Source organism: Mustela erminea, chromosome 19 (assembly GCF_009829155.1).
Source record: "Mustela erminea isolate mMusErm1 chromosome 19, mMusErm1.Pri, whole genome shotgun sequence".
In the NCBI taxonomy this organism is placed as follows: domain Eukaryota; kingdom Metazoa; phylum Chordata; class Mammalia; order Carnivora; family Mustelidae; genus Mustela; species Mustela erminea.
This window is the reverse complement of record NC_045632.1, coordinates 26,012,737-26,033,066: the sequence shown is the minus strand read 5'-3', so window position 1 is coordinate 26,033,066 and position 20,330 is coordinate 26,012,737. Positions and strand designations below refer to the sequence as shown.

Genomic DNA, 20,330 nt, shown 5'->3' with positions numbered 1-20,330 from the left:
ATCTTCCCATTTGCTCAGATCTACTTTTGTTGAAGACTTCTTTTCTAAGGATATAAATACCACCTTAGAAAATATCAGGCATACAAATAGTGCTAATAAATGCTTGCCTAAATAATTATATTAAATCTCTTTCTATAATAAAATATTCTTCAGGGAGGAGTCAAGATGGCGGAGAAGTAGCAGGCTGAGACTACTTCGGCTAGCCGGAGATCAGCTAGATAGCTTATCTAAAGATTGCAAACACCTGAAAACCCATCGGCAGATCGAAGAGAAGAAGAACAGCAATTCTGGAAACAGAAAAACAACCACTTTCTGAAAGGTAGGACCCTCGGCGAAGTGAATCCAAAGCGACGGGAAGATAGACCCCGGGGGGAGGGGCCGGCTCCCGGCAAGCGGCGGAGCAACGGTGCACAAAATCAGGACTTTTAAAAGTCTGTTACGCTGAGGGACATCGCTCCAGAGGCTAAACCAGAGCGAAGCCCACGCGGGGTCAGCGTGGCCTCAGGTCCCGCAGGGTCACAGAAGGATCGGGGGTGTCTGAGTGTCAGCTTGCGGGTATTGGAACAGAAAAGCCAGCTACAGAGACAGAGCCGACAGTAAGCTCGTGGCTCGGTGTTACCTTGAACCGGTCGCAGGCTTGGTGAGCTCAGAGCGCAGCCGGAGGTCAGGCAGACGGGAGTAACTGGCGCTGTTCTCTGAGGGCGCACTGAGGAGTGGGGCCCTGGGCTCTCGGCTCCTCCGGGCCGGAGCCCAGGAGGCCGCCATTTGTATTCCCCGTCCTCCGGAAATCTACGGAAAGCGCTCAGGGAACAAAAGCTCCTGAAAGCAAACCCGAGCCGATTACTCACCCCAGCCCCTGCTAAGGGCGGTGCAATTCCGCCTGGGGCAAAGACACTTGAGAATCACTGCAACAGGCCCCTCCCCGAGAAGATCAACAAGAAATCCAGCCGAGACCAAGTTCACCTACCAAGGAGTGCGGTTTCAATACCAAGGAGAGCAGCAGAATTCCAGAGGAGGAGAAAGCAAAGCACAGAACTCGTGGTTTTTTCCCTGTGATTTTTTTTAGTCTTGCAGTTAATTTAATTTTTTTCTTTTTCATTTTTTGTTTTTTTTCTCGCCTTCTGGTAAAATTTTTTTCTTTTAACTTTTACCTTTTTCTTTTTTAACGTTTTTTAACCAGTTTATCTAATATATATATTTTTTCTTTTTTATGTTTTTCTTATTTGTTTTCTTTTTTTTTAAATTCTTTTCTTTTTTTTTCTTTTTGAACCTCTTTTTATCCCCTTTCTCCCCCCTCACGATTTGGGATCTCTTCTAATTTGGTTAAAGCATATTTTCCTGGGGTTGTTGCCACCCTTTTAGTATTTTACTTGCCCCTTCATATACTCTTATCTTGACAAAATGACAAGAAGGAAAAATTCAACACAAAAAAAAAGAACAAGAGGCAGTACCGAAGGCTAGGGACCTAATCAATACAGACATTGGTAATATGTCAGATCTAGAGTTCAGAATGACAATTCTCAAGGTTCTAGCCGGGCTCGAAAAAGGCATGGAAGATATTAGAGAAACCCTCTTGAGAGATATAAAAGCCCTTTCTGGAGAAATAAAAGAACTAAAATCTAACCAAGTTGAAATCAAAAAAGCTATTAATGAGGTGCAATCAAAAATGGAGGCTCTCACTGCTAGGATAAATGAGGCAGAAGAAAGAATTAGTGATATAGAAGACCAAATGACAGAGAATAAAGAAGCTGAGCAAAAGAGGGACAAACAGCTACTGGACCACGAGGGGAGAATTCGAGAGATAAGTGACACCATAAGACGAAACAACATTAGAATAATTGGGATTCCAGAAGAAGAAGAAAGAGAGAGGGGAGCAGAAGGTATACTGGAGAGAATTATTGGGGAGAATTTCCCCAATATGGCAAAGGGAATGAGCATCAAAATTCAGGAGGTTCAGAGAACGCCCCTCAAAATCAATAAGAATAGGCCCACACCCCGTCACCTAATAGTAAAATTTACAAGTCTCAGTGACAAAGAGAAAATCCTGAAAGCAGCCCGGGAAAAGAAGTCTGTAACATACAATGGTATAAATATTAGATTGGCAGCTGACTTATCCACAGAGACCTGGCAGGCCAGAAAGAGCTGGCATGATATTTTCAGAGCACTAAACGAGAAAAACATGCAGCCAAGAATACTATATCAAGCTAGGCTATCATTGAAAATAGAAGGAGAGATTAAAAGCTTCCAGGACAAACAAAAACTGAAAGAATTTGCAAACACCAAACCATCTCTACAGGAAATATTGAAAGGGGTCCTCTAAGCAAAGAGAGAGCCTACAAGTGGTAGATCAGAAAGGAACAGAGACCATATACAGTAACAGTCACCTTACAGGCAATACAATGGCACTAAATTCATATCTCTCAATAGTTACCCTGAATGTTAATGGGCTAAATGCCCCTGTCAAAAGACACAGGGTATCAGAATGAATAAAAAAACAAAACCCATCTATATGTTGCCTCCAAGAAACTCATTTTAAGCCCGAAGACACCTCCAGATTTAAAGTGAGGGGGTGGAAGAGAATTTACCATGCTAATGGACATCAGAAGAAAGCAGGAGTAGCAATCCTTATATCAGATCAATTAGATTTTAAGCCAAAGACTATAATAAGAGATGAGGAAGGACACTATATCATACTCAAAGGGTCTGTCCAACAAGAAGATCTAACAATTTTAAATATCTATGCTCCCAACGTGGGAGCAGCCAACTATATAAACCAATTAATAACAAAATCAAAGAAACACATCAACAATAATACAATAATAGTAGGGGACTTTAACACTCCCCTCACTGAAATGGACAGATCATCCAAACAAAAGATCAGCAAGGAAATAAAGGCCTTAAACAACACACTGGACCAGATGGACATCACAGATATATTCAGAACATTTCATCCCAAAGCAACAGAATACACATTCTTCTCTAGTGCACATGGAACATTCTCCAGAATAGATCACATCCTCGGTCCTAAATCAGGACTCAACTGGTATCAAAAGATTGGGATCATTCCCTGCATATTTTCAGACCACAATGCTCAAAAGCTAGAACTCAACCACAAAAGGAAGTTTGGAAAGAACCCAAATACATGGAGACTAAACAGCATCCTTCTAAAGAATGAATGGGTCAACCGGGAAATTAAAGAAGAATTGAAAAAAATCATGGAAACAAATGATAATGAAAATACAACGGTTCAAAATCTGTGGGACACAACAAAGGCAGTCCTGAGAGGAAAATATATAGCGGTTCAAGCCTTTCTCAAGAAACAAGGAAGGTCTCAGGTACACAACCTAACCCTACACCTAAAGGAGCTGGAGAAAGAACAAGAAAGAAACCCTAAGCCCAGCAGGAGAAGAGAAATCATAAAGATCAGAGCAGAAATCAATGAAATAGAAACCAAAAAAACAATAGAACAAATCAATGAAACTAGGAGCTGGTTCTTTGAAAGAATTAATAAAATTGATAAACCCCTGGCCAGACTTATCAAAAAGAAAAGAGAAAGGACCCAAATAAATAAAATCATGAATGAAAGAGGAGAGATCACAACTAACACCAAAGAAATACAAACTATTATAAAAACATACTATAAGCAACTCTACGCCAATAAATTTGACAATCTGGAAGAAATGGATGCATTCCTAGAAACATATAAACTACCACAACTGAACCAGGAAGAAATAGAAAGCCTGAACAGACCCATAACCAGTAAGGAGATTGAAACAGTCATTAAAAATCTCCAAACAAACAAAAGCCCAGGGCCAGACGGCTTCCCGGGGGAATTCTACCAAACATTTAAAGAAGAACTAATTCCTATTCTCCTGAAACTGTTCCAAAAAATAGAAATGGAAGGAAAACTTCCAAACTCATTTTATGAGGCCAGCATCACCTTGATCCCAAAACCAGACAAGGATCCCATCAAAAAAGAGAGCTATAGACCAATATCCTTGATGAACACAGATGCGAAAATACTCAACAAAATACTAGCCAATAGGATTCAACAGTACATTAAAAGGATTATTCACCGCGACCAAGTGGGATTTATTCCAGGGCTGCAAGGTTGGTTCAACATCCGCAAATCAGTCAATGTGATACAACACATCAATAAAAGAAAGAACAAGAACCATATGATACTCTCAATAGATGCTGAAAAAGCATTTGACAAAGTACAGCATCCCTTCCTGATCAAAACTCTTCAAAGTGTAGGGATAGAGGGCACATACCTCAATATCATCAAAGCCATCTATGAAAAACCCACCGCAAATATCATTCTCAATGGAGAAAAACTGAAAGCTTTTCCGCTAAGGTCAGGAACACGGCAGGGATGTCCATTATCACCACTGCTATTCAACATAGTACTAGAGGTCCTAGCCTCAGCAATCAGACAACAAAAGGAAATTAAAGGCATCCAAATCGGCAAAGAAGAAGTCAAATTATCACTCTTCGCAGATGATATGATACTATATGTGGAAAACCCAAAAGACTCCACTCCAAAACTGCTAGAACTTATACAGGAATTCAGTAAAGTGTCAGGATATAAAATCAATGCACAGAAATCAGTTGCATTTCTCTACACCAACAGCAAGACAGAAGAAAGAGAAATTAAGGAGTCAATCCCATTTACAATTGCACCCAAAACCATAAGATACCTAGGAATAAACCTAACCAAAGAGGCACAGAATCTATACTCAGAAAACTATAAAGTACTCATGAAAGAAATTGAGGAAGACACAAAGAAATGGAAAAATGTTCCATGCTCCTGGATTGGAAGAATAAATATTGTGAAAATGTCTATGCTACCTAAAGCAATCTACACATTTAATGCAATTCCTATCAAAGTACCATCCATCTTTTTCAAAGAAATGGAACAAATAATTCTAAAATTTATATGGAACCAGAAAAGACCTCGAATAGCCAAAGGGATATTAAAAAAGAAAGCCGGGGCGCCTGGGTGGCTCAGTGGATTAAGCCGCTGCCTTCGGCTCAGGTCATGATCTCAGTGTCCTGGGATCGAGCCCCGCATCGGGCTCTTTGCTCAGCGGGAGCCTGCTTCTCTCTCTCTCTCTGCCTGACTCTCCGCCTACTTGTGATTTCTCTCTCTGTCAAATAAATAAATAAAATCTTTAAAAAAAAAAAAAAAAAAAATAAAAAAGAAAGCCAATGTTGGTGGCATCACAATTCCGGACTTCAAGCTCTATTACAAAGCTGTCATCATCAAGACAGCATGGTACTGGCACAAAAACAGACACATAGATCAATGGAACAGAATAGAGAGCCCAGAAATAGACCCTCAACTCTACAGTCAACTAATCTTCGACAAAGCAGGAAAGAATGTCCAATGGAAAAAAGACAGCCTCTTCAATAAATGGTGCTGGGAAAATTGGACAGCCACATGCAGAAAAATGAAATTGGACCATTTCCTTACACCACACACCAAAATAAACTCAAAATGGATGAAGGACCTCAATGTGCGAAAGGAATCCATCAAAATCCTTTAGGAGAACACAGGCAGCAACCTCTTCGACCTCAGCCGCAGCAACATCTTCCTAGGAACAACACCAAAGGCAAGGGAAGCAAGGGCAAAAACGAACTATTGGGATTTCATCAAGATCAAAAGCTTTTGCACAGCAAAGGAAACAGTTAACAAAATCAAAAGACAACTGACAGAATGGGAGAAGATATTTGCAAACGACATATCAGATAAAGGACTAGTGTCCAGAATCTATAAAGAACTTAGCAAACTCAACACCCAAAGAACAAATAATCCAATCAAGAAATGGGCAGAGGACATGAACAGACATTTCTGCAAAGAAGACATCCAGATGGCCAACAGACACATGAAGAAGTGCTCCATATCACTCGGCATCAGGGAAATACAAATCAAAACCACAATGAGATATCACCTCACACCAGTCAGAATGGCTAAAATCAACAAGTCAGGAAATGACAGATGCTGGTGAGGATGCGGAGAAAGGGGAACCCTCCTACACTGTTGGTGGGAATGCAAGCTGGTGCAGCCACTCTGGAAAACAGCATGGAGGTTCCTCAAAATGTTGAAAATAGAACTGCCCTATGACCCAGCAATTGCACTACTGGGTATTTACCCTAAAGATACAAACGTAGTGATCCAAAGGGGCACGTGCACCCGAATGTTTATTGCAGCAATGTCCACAATAGCCAAACTATGGAAAGAACCTAGATGTCCATCAACAGATGAATGGATCAAGAAGATGTGGTATATATACACAATGGAATACTATGCAGCCATCAAAAGAAATGAAATCTTGCCATTTGCGACAACATGGATGGAACTAGAGCGTATCATGCTTAGCGAAATAAGTCAAGCAGAGAAAGACAACTATCATATGATCTCCCTGATATGAGGAAGTGGTGATGCAACATGGGGGCTTAAGTGGGTAGGAGAAGAATCAATGAAACAAGATGGGATTGGGAGGGAGCAAAACCATAAGTGACTCTTAATCTCACAAAACAAACTGAGGTTAGTGAAGTGTGTAAACCTGGTGATTCACAGACCTGTACCCCTGGGAATAAAAACATATGTTTATAAAAAATAAAAAATTAAAAAAAAAAAAAACAAAAAAAAACAGAGGGTTGCTGGTGGGAAGGGGTTTGGGAGAAGGGGGTGGGATTATGGACATTGGGGAGGGTATGTGCTTTGGTGAGTGCTGTGAAGTGTGTAAACCTGGTGATTCACAGACCTGTACCCCTGGGGATAAAAATATATGTTTATAAAAAATAAAAAAATTAAAAAATATATATATTCTTCAATTTGATGCATTTGACAAGTATTTGTTTTGCTCTTATTCTAAGCTTAGCACAAGTTATGGCTATGAAATGGTTTAGCCATGAATAAGTTTTTAGTTTACTTAGGGAGACAGTCACAGGTAACTTATTCAAATAACATTACCAAACTCATATCTTTATCCCAAAATGTTGGGAGGTAAGTACTACAAAGATTCAGAAAGGAAATTGATCAACACAGTATGAAGTTTTACGTTCTATACAAAATAATAAAAATTAAGAAACACTGATAAACTATACCTGAAAAGAATAAAAAATTAAAATCAACACAAAATCATAAGTGAAGATAGACATTTGGGTTAGTATTTTGTATATACTATCTACCTCATAAGATGACCTCTGATACTCTGCTGCATTTTATTTATTACCACCTTATTAATCTCTTATATATATATATCAAAGTATAATGTTACTATAAATCCAGAGTGTCCTAGAGGTAACAACAGGTCTTCATTACCCTCCATTCTGTTGGGGCTGGAGAATATCCAACAGAAGTTGTTTAACTTCACTCGGTGACAGCTGATACAAGTCTCTGGCTGGCTTGTCTCCACCACGGATCTGTAATTCATACTCCATAGCATGGATGATCCACCTAAAACAAAACAGGAAAAGCATGAATCAATAACTCTTGAAATAAAACCACCTGGTGCTTCTTACAGCAATACCCTTAACAGCACTGACCCATTGAAAGGTGAATGAAGAAAAAGCCATCTGAATTTTCTGAACCGTTGATATAATTACTTCCATCAAGATTATATGACATGATCAGATTCTTTAAAAAGACCCTTGCTCTTGCACGTACAGTTAGGTAGTAAATCTGAAAACATGTAAGGACTTAGGTTCTTCTTAAATGAGATTCTACCAATTTGGTATGAAAGTATACAGTATATAATAGCTGCTACACTATTACTTTCCTAATACTAGATATATGCAAAAAACAAGCAGGACAGAAATAATTCATTGGAATTGGAAATGGGCTGAGATATGCTATTACATAAATGTTCCTTTCCCAGGAATGGTAAGCACTTACACCTATTTCTTTTACTTTGTAGTCATTCCCTTGCAATTGGAGGGGACAGAGGAGTATCTTCTTTCAAGATACAAGAACACAGTTAGTTATAACTCAATCATATGGGTATATTAGAGAATGTACTTTTACCAATAGATTTCAGAAGAATCTCCTTTACAGATATATTTTTTTAAAAAGATTTTATTTATTTATGTATTTATTTGACAGAGAGAGAGAGAGTGAGCACAAGCAGAGGGAGAGGGTGAAGCAGACTCCCCGCTGAGCAGGGAGCCCACTGCAGGACTCCATCCCAGGACCCTGGGATTGTGATCTGAGCCGAAGGCACACCCTTAACAAATAAGCCACCTAGGCATCCCTCCTTTACAGATATTTAAATGCTGTTCATGTACCTATTCTTAAAGAATCTATTCTTTAATAGATAAATGCTGTTCATAAAATAATTACTTTTATTGCAGAAGAAGCTTTAATGTCATTACTTAGGCAACTGGAATACTACTTGTGTGCCTTGTATTTTCCAAGGTAAAAAATTTAATTATCTTATATGTAAATTATTTCACTTTTTGATTTAAGAAGTTTTCAATAAGTATTTTTATACTTTCGTCTCATTTCTTTCATTTACTGCATTTTGAGGAAAGAACTGAGATAAACCAGTTATGCAAACCAAAGAAAACCATGGAAATAATACTGTGCCTTAGGGTACCAGAACTCTACACACCATTAGGAAAAGCTAGGGAATTAGTTTTACACAGCAGATTCCCAGGCTTTATCCTTAAATCCTTCGGTGAACACTGAATAACAAACAGAGATAGTTCGGCTCAGCAACTAGAAAGAATGTGCTTTCATTCACCCATGCTACTTTGTCTCCCAAAGGGAAGCTGTGTAGCCAAACCACTGGAAGAAACGTCTAGTTACAGCAGTGAAGATTTAAAGTGCCTAAGTGACTGCACTCAAATATGTCATTATCTTTGTCCTGATACACTTCGAAAGACAGCCCACAAGGCTATTGCAGGTACAGAGGATGAAAAAGTTGGGTGGAAATAGTCAAAAGATTAAAGTCCTTTCTGCCAAGGCTGCTTTGCAAAACAATACTGATGCATCCTCACAGGATACCTTTAATGTCTCTCAGAGGAAAAGAATGAGAAAACTGTGAAGCATTCCCAGTAGAGCCCAGGTGATATCAGCCTGGCATATGTCCCAGCCTGCTGGGCCAGCCCACAGGCCACAAAGCAAATGCCCCTATTCTTTGACTGCTCGAATCTCACGCCATCTGCTGAGGCAACTCTCAGTTCTTTTTCCTATCCTCTCACGTATTCTTTGTTGTTGTCATTTCTGGAAGATAGGAATTTAACTGAGATGCATGAGAGATTTCTAAGGACAGAACATAATAATTTAAAATATATATTCTTACTAATATTTATGTTGATAGTGCATAATAAATATTTAATAGTAGCTCACTGGTAAGAACAATAAAGATGACACAGCATTTGCAAACAAAAAAATAAACAAAACAACAGAACATGTGACTGAATTAAGAGTTACCATTTTTATTTCTCTAATAGGTTGAAAAGAAAAGCTGGACTAAAACTATATTATCTTCATCCTCATTATTATGAAATGTATTTAGTCAAAATGTTATAGCAGCTTAAAAGCCACAAGAATATAGTTACTTTGGATGCTGTGATGTTAAAGTTGCTTATGAAATTATCTGTTAAAATGACATTTCAGTTATAATAAACTGCTTCATGGATCTCTCTTTAAATAAAATACTTTTTAATTTTACAAGTTATAATAGTCTTCTATTATTTCCTTTCTTTAATATTTCACATTTACATTTGAGGCAACTTTGTAAAAGAAAGAACATCAAATTAAAAATCTGAAGACCTGCCTTTTGGTCTCAACAAGTCAATGGCATGAAAAGAAAAGTCTGGGTTAAGGGGTCCTATTCTAGATTAAAAGTGATTGAAGAGACATAATAACAAATGCCATGTGTGGGCCTTGTTTGGGATCCCAATTTCTTTTTTTAAGTTATTTTGAGGACAACCACAAAAATGTGTATAAGAACTGGGTATTAGGTGATATTAAGGAATTATTGATAATTTTGTTGGATGTGATAATGGTATTGTGATTACTGAGAAAACTTCCTTTTTAAGATATATATACTTACTTAATTATTGAGGATTAAAACAAAAAATGTCTGGAATTTGCTTTATAATCTACAGCAAAAAAAAAAAAGAAGAAGAAGAAGAAGCAAGGCAAATGTAAATTGCTAACAATTGCCTATAGCCATTTAAATTATGGATATGTGAGGATTTTACTAAACATTTAGTCTATTTATGATGACAAGCAAAAATATAAGACAGGCTTAAATATCAATCCTGTCACTCACCAACTGTGTTCCACTGGCAAATTAGTTTTCAAATACTCGTTCTGCTCATTTTATGGAATTATTTTGAGGACTAAATAAGACAATATATGTTTAAAAGCTTTTGAAATTATAGAGTCATGAAAAATGTTAGCAAACTCCTTTTATTTGACCTCTGATATTCAGGTTGGAGAAAGGTAATACAATTTTACACTGACGTCTTGGAGTTACTTAAGCAAGGGCCTTATCCACTTAAATTCAGGACGTGTCCCCTTCTAAAATAAATAACTTTAAAATTTCAAAAACATTAACCTTCTAAAGTCCTCTAAAACTTGAATTATCAAAACTGACCATTATTTATCATAGTTACCTTTTCAAATCTTTAGTACCATAAATAAAGATAGTTGGAGATCTAAAAACTTCCCCTAGGGTTTTTTCCTTCTGTTCATAAAATCTCAGCTATACTGTGAGCCAAATTATAGAAAACATTATACTCAACAGTCACCAAAGAAAGAAGGTGACTGTTTTTCATTCACTCTAGCACAAATTAATATAACTTATCAGCCAAATTATTAAAATACATTTATTCATTCAAAAATACTGGCCAAACTAAACTATTCAGCTTGAAATTCTTCAAAGGACTAAACAACAGCAAAAGTCTTAGACATAAACTACTATACAACAGTCAGAGACAGAGAATGTAAATTACCAAGTGAGAAACAAAGTTAAAAAATTCAAAGACATTTAATCCATTTTTAGACATTTAATCCATATATAAGGGCATTAATTCCTTTGCATGAGAACATCTCACTTCTTACCCTCATTCCCGCTGACAAAGTCATCAAATCTGATTTGACATTACAATATAGAAGCAGTTAATGCAAAATAGGGAAAGAAAAAGCAAGCAAGCAAATGTGGAAGGTCAAAAGAATGAAGGTTATCATTGGACCACATCCATATAGATTCAGTCTGTCTAAAGAACCAAGGACATGCTCTACTTGCCAATAAGCAAATGAGAGAGTGGCATATACACACAACTGACCAGAACAACCTTCATGTGTGCCAAGATTTGACTTGGGGACAATGAATTCTTCAGCACTACTGGAGAAGTATGATAAGGTAGATAGTATCCCTATATAGTCCTAGGGATACATTATCCTTCTAAAAACTCTCTTGTTGTGAGGTTAGTAAACATATTGTGTATATATTGGTATTTTTCTTTCTAACATGCCCCAATCAAGGAGTGAAATATACTACAAAGTACATGGAAATCTGACATCACTGGTAAATGAGGACAGCTGACATTTTCTGAAAACATGCCTCTGATTCATAGCAAGACACATCTTTAAAAATAATCACTTTGAGCCAATCTGAAGATACTAAGAAGTGTCTGCCAAGTTTGCTGTTAAACAAGTGAATGTATAACTCTCTGCAAGCATTTATTAAGCCATATGAGAGGAGATGGGAAAATTGCACAGGAAGGCACTTGACTGATATTAATACAGAGAGGGTGATAATTTGATAAGGCAAACTGAGCTTCCTGTCTGGTAACTGGAGAACAATGACTCATTCGCTCTACCCCTGAAATCATCAGAGCAGAGGTAGGAGAGTTCCATCATCTCACTTCCTCACTTCATATAAATATAAAATGTCAAAAACAGAGACCTCTGAATGAGTATCAAGCCATGCTAATGAACTCAGACCTCTAATTACCTCCTCTTTCCTTTACTGCATAAGCAATGTTATAGTCTAGTAGCTATGACATCAATGGCCTTCTCTAAGCATCAGATGTGTGATCCACAGACCCAGTTGTGGGCATCAGAAGACAAGACATGTCTGAAGCATAATTGCTTACAGAGGATGTCCTGGCAGTATGAAAAGTGGAGATGAAAAAGGCTTGATAACATATATCCTCAGGGGTTATCTCCCACTAAAGCCTGACTGACAGACCTAGAGCAGAAAGCAGTTGATTGGAGGTCTTTACAGTAATGGGCCTGTCAGGAACTTGATCTATTTCAACATGAAAGCTGGAGCACAAATCAATAATGAGACAGCAAATCAAATCATTATCAGACTAGAATACCATTCCTGTGAGCAGGTTAATTTTGTTCACAGGAGTACCTGATAGCAGTAATGTTGAGAAACTGCACTGGCAGAATTAACCTTGGAAAAAAGAGAAAAGAAACATGGTAGTACTGATTTAAAGCAATGAGACAGTGGGTGATGTAAATAAATAAATTTTAAAAACCCCAAAACCTCAGCGAGAAAAGTTAAAACAGAGAGATAAAAGTACATGTAGTGCAGAGGAATTCTGGATAAATGTACCATGACTAAAATAAATGTTCCTATTTCTTATGGGCATGCAACCTAGTGAATGTTGGCATTTCAGGCGGAAGACAGTGTTAGAAGCTGACTGAACTCTCAATCTCTTTATTCATAATCAACAAGAGAAACAATAGTAAAAAGTTAGATATGAATGAGTCTGAAATGCTTTAACCTTTAAGGAAGTAAAAAAAAATGTATTTTCCATAACATTCCCCTTTTTAAAATCATGCTGGAATCACTATAATACAGAAAGGGGAGACTTAGAGAAGCAACAAGTTTAACAGTTTATAAGATATTTGACATTCAAGGACCCTACGAATGAATAATTTACTCATCATTAAACAAACTAAAACCTTCTAGGAACTAACTTAAGGTAAATTGTTGTAAAGAAACATATAAGTGTGTTTCTGCAGCGGCAGTAAACTAACATGCGAGGAAACCATTGACTTAGGGAGCTGAGGTTTGAGTAAAATTGATTTAAGGATAAAGTACAATAAAAACATATTGAAAAATACAAAAATATCTTTTTCCTTTTCAGAAAAACACTATCACAAGCCCCATAGACACGATAATAGTACTTCTCTAAAGTTGTCTGATATCCCTAGAATAGAAACAAGGTTCCAAAACTTTTCTGTTAATGTGGCTAAAGAGCACTATGGGCACAGGTATAGGGTCTACCAAGTATTTCATGAGGGATGATCAATTGATGGAGGCGTGAGACCAAGTCACATGGCAACAAAGTATATCCAAAAGAGATTCTGAGTTAAGGTTTTTGTATGAAATGCTTGGGGATCACTGCATTGGGTTCTCAAGGAGAAACAACCATGGCAGAAAGGGATACCTCTATGGTGAACATATCTTATGGGAGCAGAGAGTCTTTGCAAGCCTAGGACTGGAATAGAGAGAGAGAGAGAGAGGGAAAGAGTGGAGGAGAGAAAGGGAGAGAGAGAGAATGGATGTTGGATGGGAGAGGTTCCTCCTTCTTGGGATTTCTGGCATGTAAAAGATATCCCTAGATATACCTGTACTCCAAAAGCCACATGATAGAGAACCTCAAATTACTGAATGTCAGGGCAATATTGTAGAAGTTTTACAAAACATCTTCACATTCCTTACCCAGAATCTGCACAATCCAATGAGGAAGCCCAAGCAAGGATAGCTTCCCTATTTTATAGACAAATGAGCTGGAACAGGGGCTGGGGAAACATGAACACTAGAGACATTCACTCTAGGTTCAAATCCTGGTTTGTAGTCTTATGACCTTGGGAGAGTTACTCTGTTAAACTTTTACAGTATTTTACATTTCTTGCAGTGTACAAGAAGCTAATTTAGAATCAGTTCCACATCATCTCCATTGGTTTAGTCTCGTGATGAATAAAGGGGCAAAATCTCATTTCTTAGGTTAACTTCTAACTATTCAGGCTTCTTAGTGTGCCCTGCACTGTATGTTAAACAGTACTGATGCCAGATTAGAGGAGTGATAAACAAAAGATGAAAACTATCTGGGGCCAAGGTACATCACAGTTGCTACATAAATACTTGAATACAAAATGGACCATAAGTTGAAATCATGTAGAAGAGACCATAAAGTCATAAGTTTTTAGGAAAACAGCAATGTCTGTTTCCCTGAGAAAACAGCAACAGTTTATGTAAGTGAAAACATTAGTACTTAGGATCAAAGAACAAGAATTTTGTAGTTAGGCAGATCTGGGTATGAATCCCACTTTGACAAACTGGTTTGACTAAGGTCATCTAAGCTTTCTGAACCTCAGTTTGTTGATTTTAAAATGGAGGTACTAGTGCCTACCTCAAAGTTGTTGAATCAATTAAATCAGATAATATATGTGAAGTATTTTAGTATATTGCATGGTATATAATAGGCAATCAATAAATAATATTTGTTATGTTGGAAGAAGAGGAGGAAATAGTTTATCATAGTGAACTTCTGAGTACAATAACCACTTTATTCATATGCATATGCCCTTAAATCCTTATTAGGAATGCTATTTAGGGAGGTACCATGATAAGGCAACTTGAACCATACTGATGTGATTAGCTATGCCATTCCATTAACAAAAGAAGTGAGGAAAGTGCTATATCCTTCTACCTTCTACATGTATAAGTGGATTTTCATATAAACAAGACCCTGTTTAACTTGGTAATTTCCTGAAGTACATGGCTTGTACAAATTAAGTACATTTATCAAAAGTAAAGAGTCCTTAATCATAGGAAACAAATGGAGGTTTGCTATTGGGGGTGGGGGTGGTAGAATGCGGTAATCGGTTGATGGATATTAAGGAGGGCACGTGATATAATGAGCACTGGGTGTTATGTGCAACTGATGAAGCACTAAACTCTACCTCTGAAACTAATAACACACTATATGTTAGTTAGTTTAATTTAAATTTAAAAATAGGAAAAAAAACTTGAAGTAATTTAAAAAAAAGTAAAAGTCCTTTATTTCTTTATCTAATGACCACAGAAACATGCTATCTTTTGGGTTTCCTAGATTCCCCCCACTGGCTCAAGCAAGCTATCTGAACCTGCTTATAACCTATATATTAAATAATCTGTCAAATTTTATTGAGCATCTCTTGTGAGCTAGACCCTGACAGAGACAGGAAGTTAAGATGCAGTCCCTATCCTTAGCAGAAGTAAATTTCTCAAATAAATTATACCTTATGAAGAAAAAATAGACTTCTCTCCAACTGAAAATGTACCAGTATTTAGAGCTAAACCTGTGAGTCCCACGTGAGAGGGAAATACACATTAATGAATCGGGCAGGGACATTGTTAATACACACAGTGGAAATATAATGCCCTGATTAATTCCAGGATGAATTTCAGGACAATGAATAATTAAAGTTGCATGGCAAATCTTCATTAGGAGGTTTTCTGCTATCGTTAAATACTAAGTCACATGCTGCTGTCCTGACATTTTTATTATGGGTGGCACAGTTTAAGGAAAAAAGAGTATATTGTTTCTCATGGAAGGCACTGAACATACAGAGTAGCAGATACAAAAACAGGAAGAAAACTATTTTTAAAATAAATTAAACATATTTCATTTCTGTGAAGAGAAATTTCAGGTCAGATCTGAATTCAAAAAAGAAAATTCCAATGGGTTTTTAGAAGAACATAAATTAGCCTAAAATGCTAAATAAGCAGTAAAGGAAAAACTACTAACAGGCTGAAAAACACAGTATTGGAAGTAAAATCCTGGGAAACTGTTAACTTTTACTCTCGGGCTTTGCTTGAACCTCTGCAAGGATGACTATCACTTAAAGAGCCTCTCCTGTATAGAACATTTATTAGAAAGAACGTGCTTTGGAAGTTATAACCTTTGCTTCTCAGTCAGATTCAGAGAAATGCCTGAGCCTGGGACAATAGAGTACTTTTAATACCTGGTATGGATACAGAGAATCACATTTCCTTTCATTTAGGGACAACTTACACGAAAGACCCATTTCTGTATCTTTATATGTAGTCAAGAGGTTGGAGTTAAAAATATTAGAGCAAATAGACTGAACAAATCAGGGTATGATTCCAAGTTCTTATAGCTGATTTGGAACACCTCTAAATCTTTGAAAGGAACAATTTCAAGGGATAAAAATTAAGGTCAAGTTCTATGCTGAGTGAATTCATTTCTTGATCAAAAGAAAGGTGAGATAAAGATTGGGAAATTCACCTGAAATAAACTATAATTGAAATCAGGCCAAGAGTTTAAAAATAATAACCTCAAATGAAACAACTTTAAATAAAACTGAAAAATATAACTTAAAAGTAGAAATTTCCTAGAGAAAATAACGGACACCAATTTTATTTCTCAGAGATTTCCCCATATATGCATTATACACATAATGTATAGTATTATTATTGCTCTTTTATTAAAAAACAGAATAATACATTTGCAACTTAGCTATTTTTTCACTTAATTTATCTTGGACATTTATAAATGTCAGTAAAGACTTTCTCTTGTTACTTGTAATGGCTGAGCAGCATTTTACTCTCTGACTATAATAATTTAAACTATTTCCTACTGATGGATATCTAGGCTGTTCCCAAGGTTTCACTATTTCAAAGACTACTGAAATGAAGACTGCTATAAAATATGTCTAAATTCCTAGAATGAGAATTGTTGAAACATGAGGTATGCAGATACTGCCAAATAAGCACCTAGTTTTTTTATATGTAATTTTTGAAAGAAAAACTGTGCAATCGTTTTTTATCAAGTGCTTCATATTCACGTGCAAAATTAAAACTAAGAAATGAAAGGGAAATCCAGCACAAAGAAATAAGGAAAAAATAAAAAGAAAGCACAGTAAACAGAAAACAACATGATAGGAATTAATAAGTCAAAATAGAAAAGAAATGGCACAAATATGAAATACATACTTCTATGAAAAGATGTCAGATTGAATTAAAAATAAATACAGCATAGATGCTGAACATAATAGATATATCTATACTAAATGAAAAAAGAACATTAAGGGTAAAGAGAAGACAGTATATTAAACTAATAATGACAGTAGAAGAAAGCAGCCATGGGAATAATATCAGACAGAAAATAATTTGTTATATTTTATGCATTGTAATGGTATCATGGTTATGTTTTTAAAAAGTCCTTATCTTTTAGAGATACACACTCAAGTATTTACAGATGAGATGAAATGATGGATTTGCTTTAAACTTGGATGGGGTTTGGGTGGGGTGATTAATTGGGAGGTATGAGTGAAATAAGATTGGCCATATGATGATATTGTTGAAGCTGAGTGAAAGTATGAGCACAGAGGCTTTATTGTATTAGTCTCTAATTTTGTAGATATTTGAAATTTAAAAAAATTTTTTAGAGATATTTGTAGATATCTACAAATTTTGTAGATAATTGAAATTAAAAAAAATATTTTTTAAAGAATTCAAGTAGAAAATAAATGGCACAAAGGAAGATATATTGTTAAAATTATAAAGTAATATGGACAAAAAAATTTTAAATATACAAAATAAAACTGAAAGAAAACATGCAAGGAGGAGATAAATCCATAATTAAAATGAGCAATTTTTAAGATTTTTACCAAAAATTGAGAATCAAGCAGAACAGAAATAGTAAAGATACTAATAATCTAATTATATTACCAGCAAGCTATACACTTATTCATACTCACACATTCACATATATTTGTTCCTGACAAATTCTATATTCTTTTTAAACCCTAGAGGAACACCCCCACCCTAAAACTGGCCATAGATTAGATTACTCTTTATGCTTCAGTATTGTTTGATTCTGACAATTAGGAGATAATCATGTATGTGATAAAAAATTAAAGAAAAGAAATATTTATGCTTTATTTGGTTGTGGTGGGTTTTTAAAACATATTCTCTCATTCCATCTCACATAAAACAATAAGCCTGGTATGAAAGTGAGGCTGGAGAGGCTCAATCATTTATCCCAGGTCACTAAATTGGTAAGTGGCAACCAGGACTCAGACCAGAACCACTCAGTTCTGCTGAATGCCAGAGCTGGGTCAGCCTGCCTGACCACGCTGCCTCACGAAAATCTTGATTAGGAAGATTCAAGTTCACCAGACGCTTACTTTTAATTTCTCCTCCAAACAGAACATTTAAGATTTTAATGAATAAAAATCAGACTCTGGTAGAAAATGGATGCAGTAGAATATTCTGAAAAGGGACAAAAATTTTTACTCCAGTATGTCTTCCTGACACCCAATTTTACTGAAAATCATTCTTCTCTTAAGGTTTAACCATTTTACTTACGGGAATTTTTATCAGTGTTACGCTTAGTGGTGGTTTTTTGTTTTTTGTTTGTTTGGTTTTTTTTTAAGCATGTTGCAGTTGTTTAAATCCCTGGAGTTTGATTTTACCAGAGAATAGTGTTACTTCATTATGTTTAACATGGAAATTTAAAGAAATAGGAATATTCTTTCAGGCCACAAGTATTTATTTCTTCATACCACCAGACGTTGCCTCTATCTACTCTGGGGAAAGATGTGCTTTCCTAGATACCGATCAGGCCTGGGGCAGGCCACGTCTGTGGGAAGACAACTTGAACAATTCTCTTTAGGCAAATGCAAAGCACTTTACTCACCCAATTCGAATTTTCAGCATGCCACTGAATAACTCAGGGTTATTGGAGATGATCCAGCCAATATGGATGACCAGTTCTTGCTGAATGACCGCCTCCCTCTCATCATGGGTATTACACTTGTAATAGATGATGTTCTTAATCACTCTCGGAGACAAAGGATTAGAGATAACCTCTTCTTCATGCCCAAAGGCACCCAGAGTTACCTATAAGTGGCAGATTTTTATTGCAAAAATTTCCTAGCTACTAAAAGATAAAAGAAAAAAATTCAAGGCTCAGGATGACTGGCAGGCTGAAATTACTCTACGTGAACTAGGGAATTAGGTAGAATAACTGTTCCTGCTATTTATTAAAATGGCTTTCAAAGCGTGACTCCCACTGGAGTTCATGATGGTTCACAGTCTGGTCTAAAATATAAGGGCAGGTAAGGGTCCCAGTTAGGGGAGTGAAGGTGAGTGGATAAAAGCAGGGAAGGAATATAAATAACTATTAAGAGAAAATTATTCTGAATGACTTTAGTACTAGAAACTCCCCAGAGAAACCAAAATACATTGGATAGTTTTACTTTACTGCGCAGTCTACACAATTTAGTAGTTGAGAGTATATTTTTCATTTCTTTTATGGTTTCTCATGTGGAACTTTTGCTCTTTAACAACACTATCACCTTTTGAAAGGCAGATGCAAGGTCATATAGTTCTAGTGTAGCCCCAACTTATCTCAGCATTGTGTTAGGCACCTAGTGAGTATTAAAATACTTGTTGATCTATCTATCACCTATGGAGGGGAATAAACGAGGCTGCCCACAGGCCTAGGAAATGAGAAAGCACAGAGGGAAATGACAACAAAAACTCAAAGCAGAGAGGGCTGCTGGAGCTCGCAAGAGGAATACTCTGTCTCCTCTCTCCTTGGCATCTTGCCCCCCAGAAGAGACTGCAGCCCCTCCTTCCTCCTGATTACCCCTCTCCCTCTCTCTTTCATGGACAGTGCACAATTATGAGAGGCAGGAAAATGAAAAGCATATCAAAGGGTGCTTGTGTTTTCTGAGATGAGGTGAGAGAGATCACGGGATCTTTTGCCCCAACTTTATGAGGAAGTGAAAACTGAGAACTGCTGGTTTATTATATCACAAGTGGTACTAACCAGTTAGTCCAAGTGTGATTACTTTTATTAAAATGTCAGTGTGTAAAGAAGAAAACAAAGAGAAGGCACACCACTGCCTCTGGAAGCAGTGATGACTAAACCACTGTTTCATTCCAGAGAGCTTGAGGTGATTGGGAAGCACTTTGTAGGAACAGTATTAACTTCAGTTCTCAGGGCAGTATTTCATAAATGAGGGAATGCAAACTTTGAATGCTTGATCCTCATTTCTTTTTGGTAAAGTGGTAAGATGCAGTCAGTAAAGGGACTTCATGCACCTGAAATGGGGCTGTCAGGCTTCCAGGCTTACTCGGCTCTATAAATGTTTCCATGAGAGATGTGCTGCTCTGGCAGGCAGCGGTCCAGCCACAGCCTCACGACAAGCCCCCTAGGATATGGAGGGCAGAGTCTCAGGATCACAGGCTGCAAGTCTCCTCCATATAATGCACAGAATGGACATGACTAACCCTAACCCACCCCTCTCCAAGGGGTCAGATGCCATG

The 20,330-nt window shown here is 36.9% G+C and overlaps 1 protein-coding gene across 2 annotated transcripts in view; it reads right to left on the bottom strand.

Moving 5' to 3' along the window:
• The window catches only part of PHKB (phosphorylase kinase regulatory subunit beta), a 241,324-nt gene that overhangs the window by 13,404 nt on the left and 207,590 nt on the right, over nucleotides 1-20,330 (bottom strand). For both annotated transcript variants that reach the window (XM_032326064.1, XM_032326066.1), the window contains 2 exons: nucleotides 18,694-18,896; nucleotides 7,331-7,465 (listed from right to left, as the gene is read on the bottom strand). In XM_032326064.1, coding sequence (XP_032181955.1) covers nucleotides 7,331-7,465; nucleotides 18,694-18,896 — 338 coding nt within the window. The remainder of the gene's footprint in view (nucleotides 1-7,330; nucleotides 7,466-18,693; nucleotides 18,897-20,330) is intronic.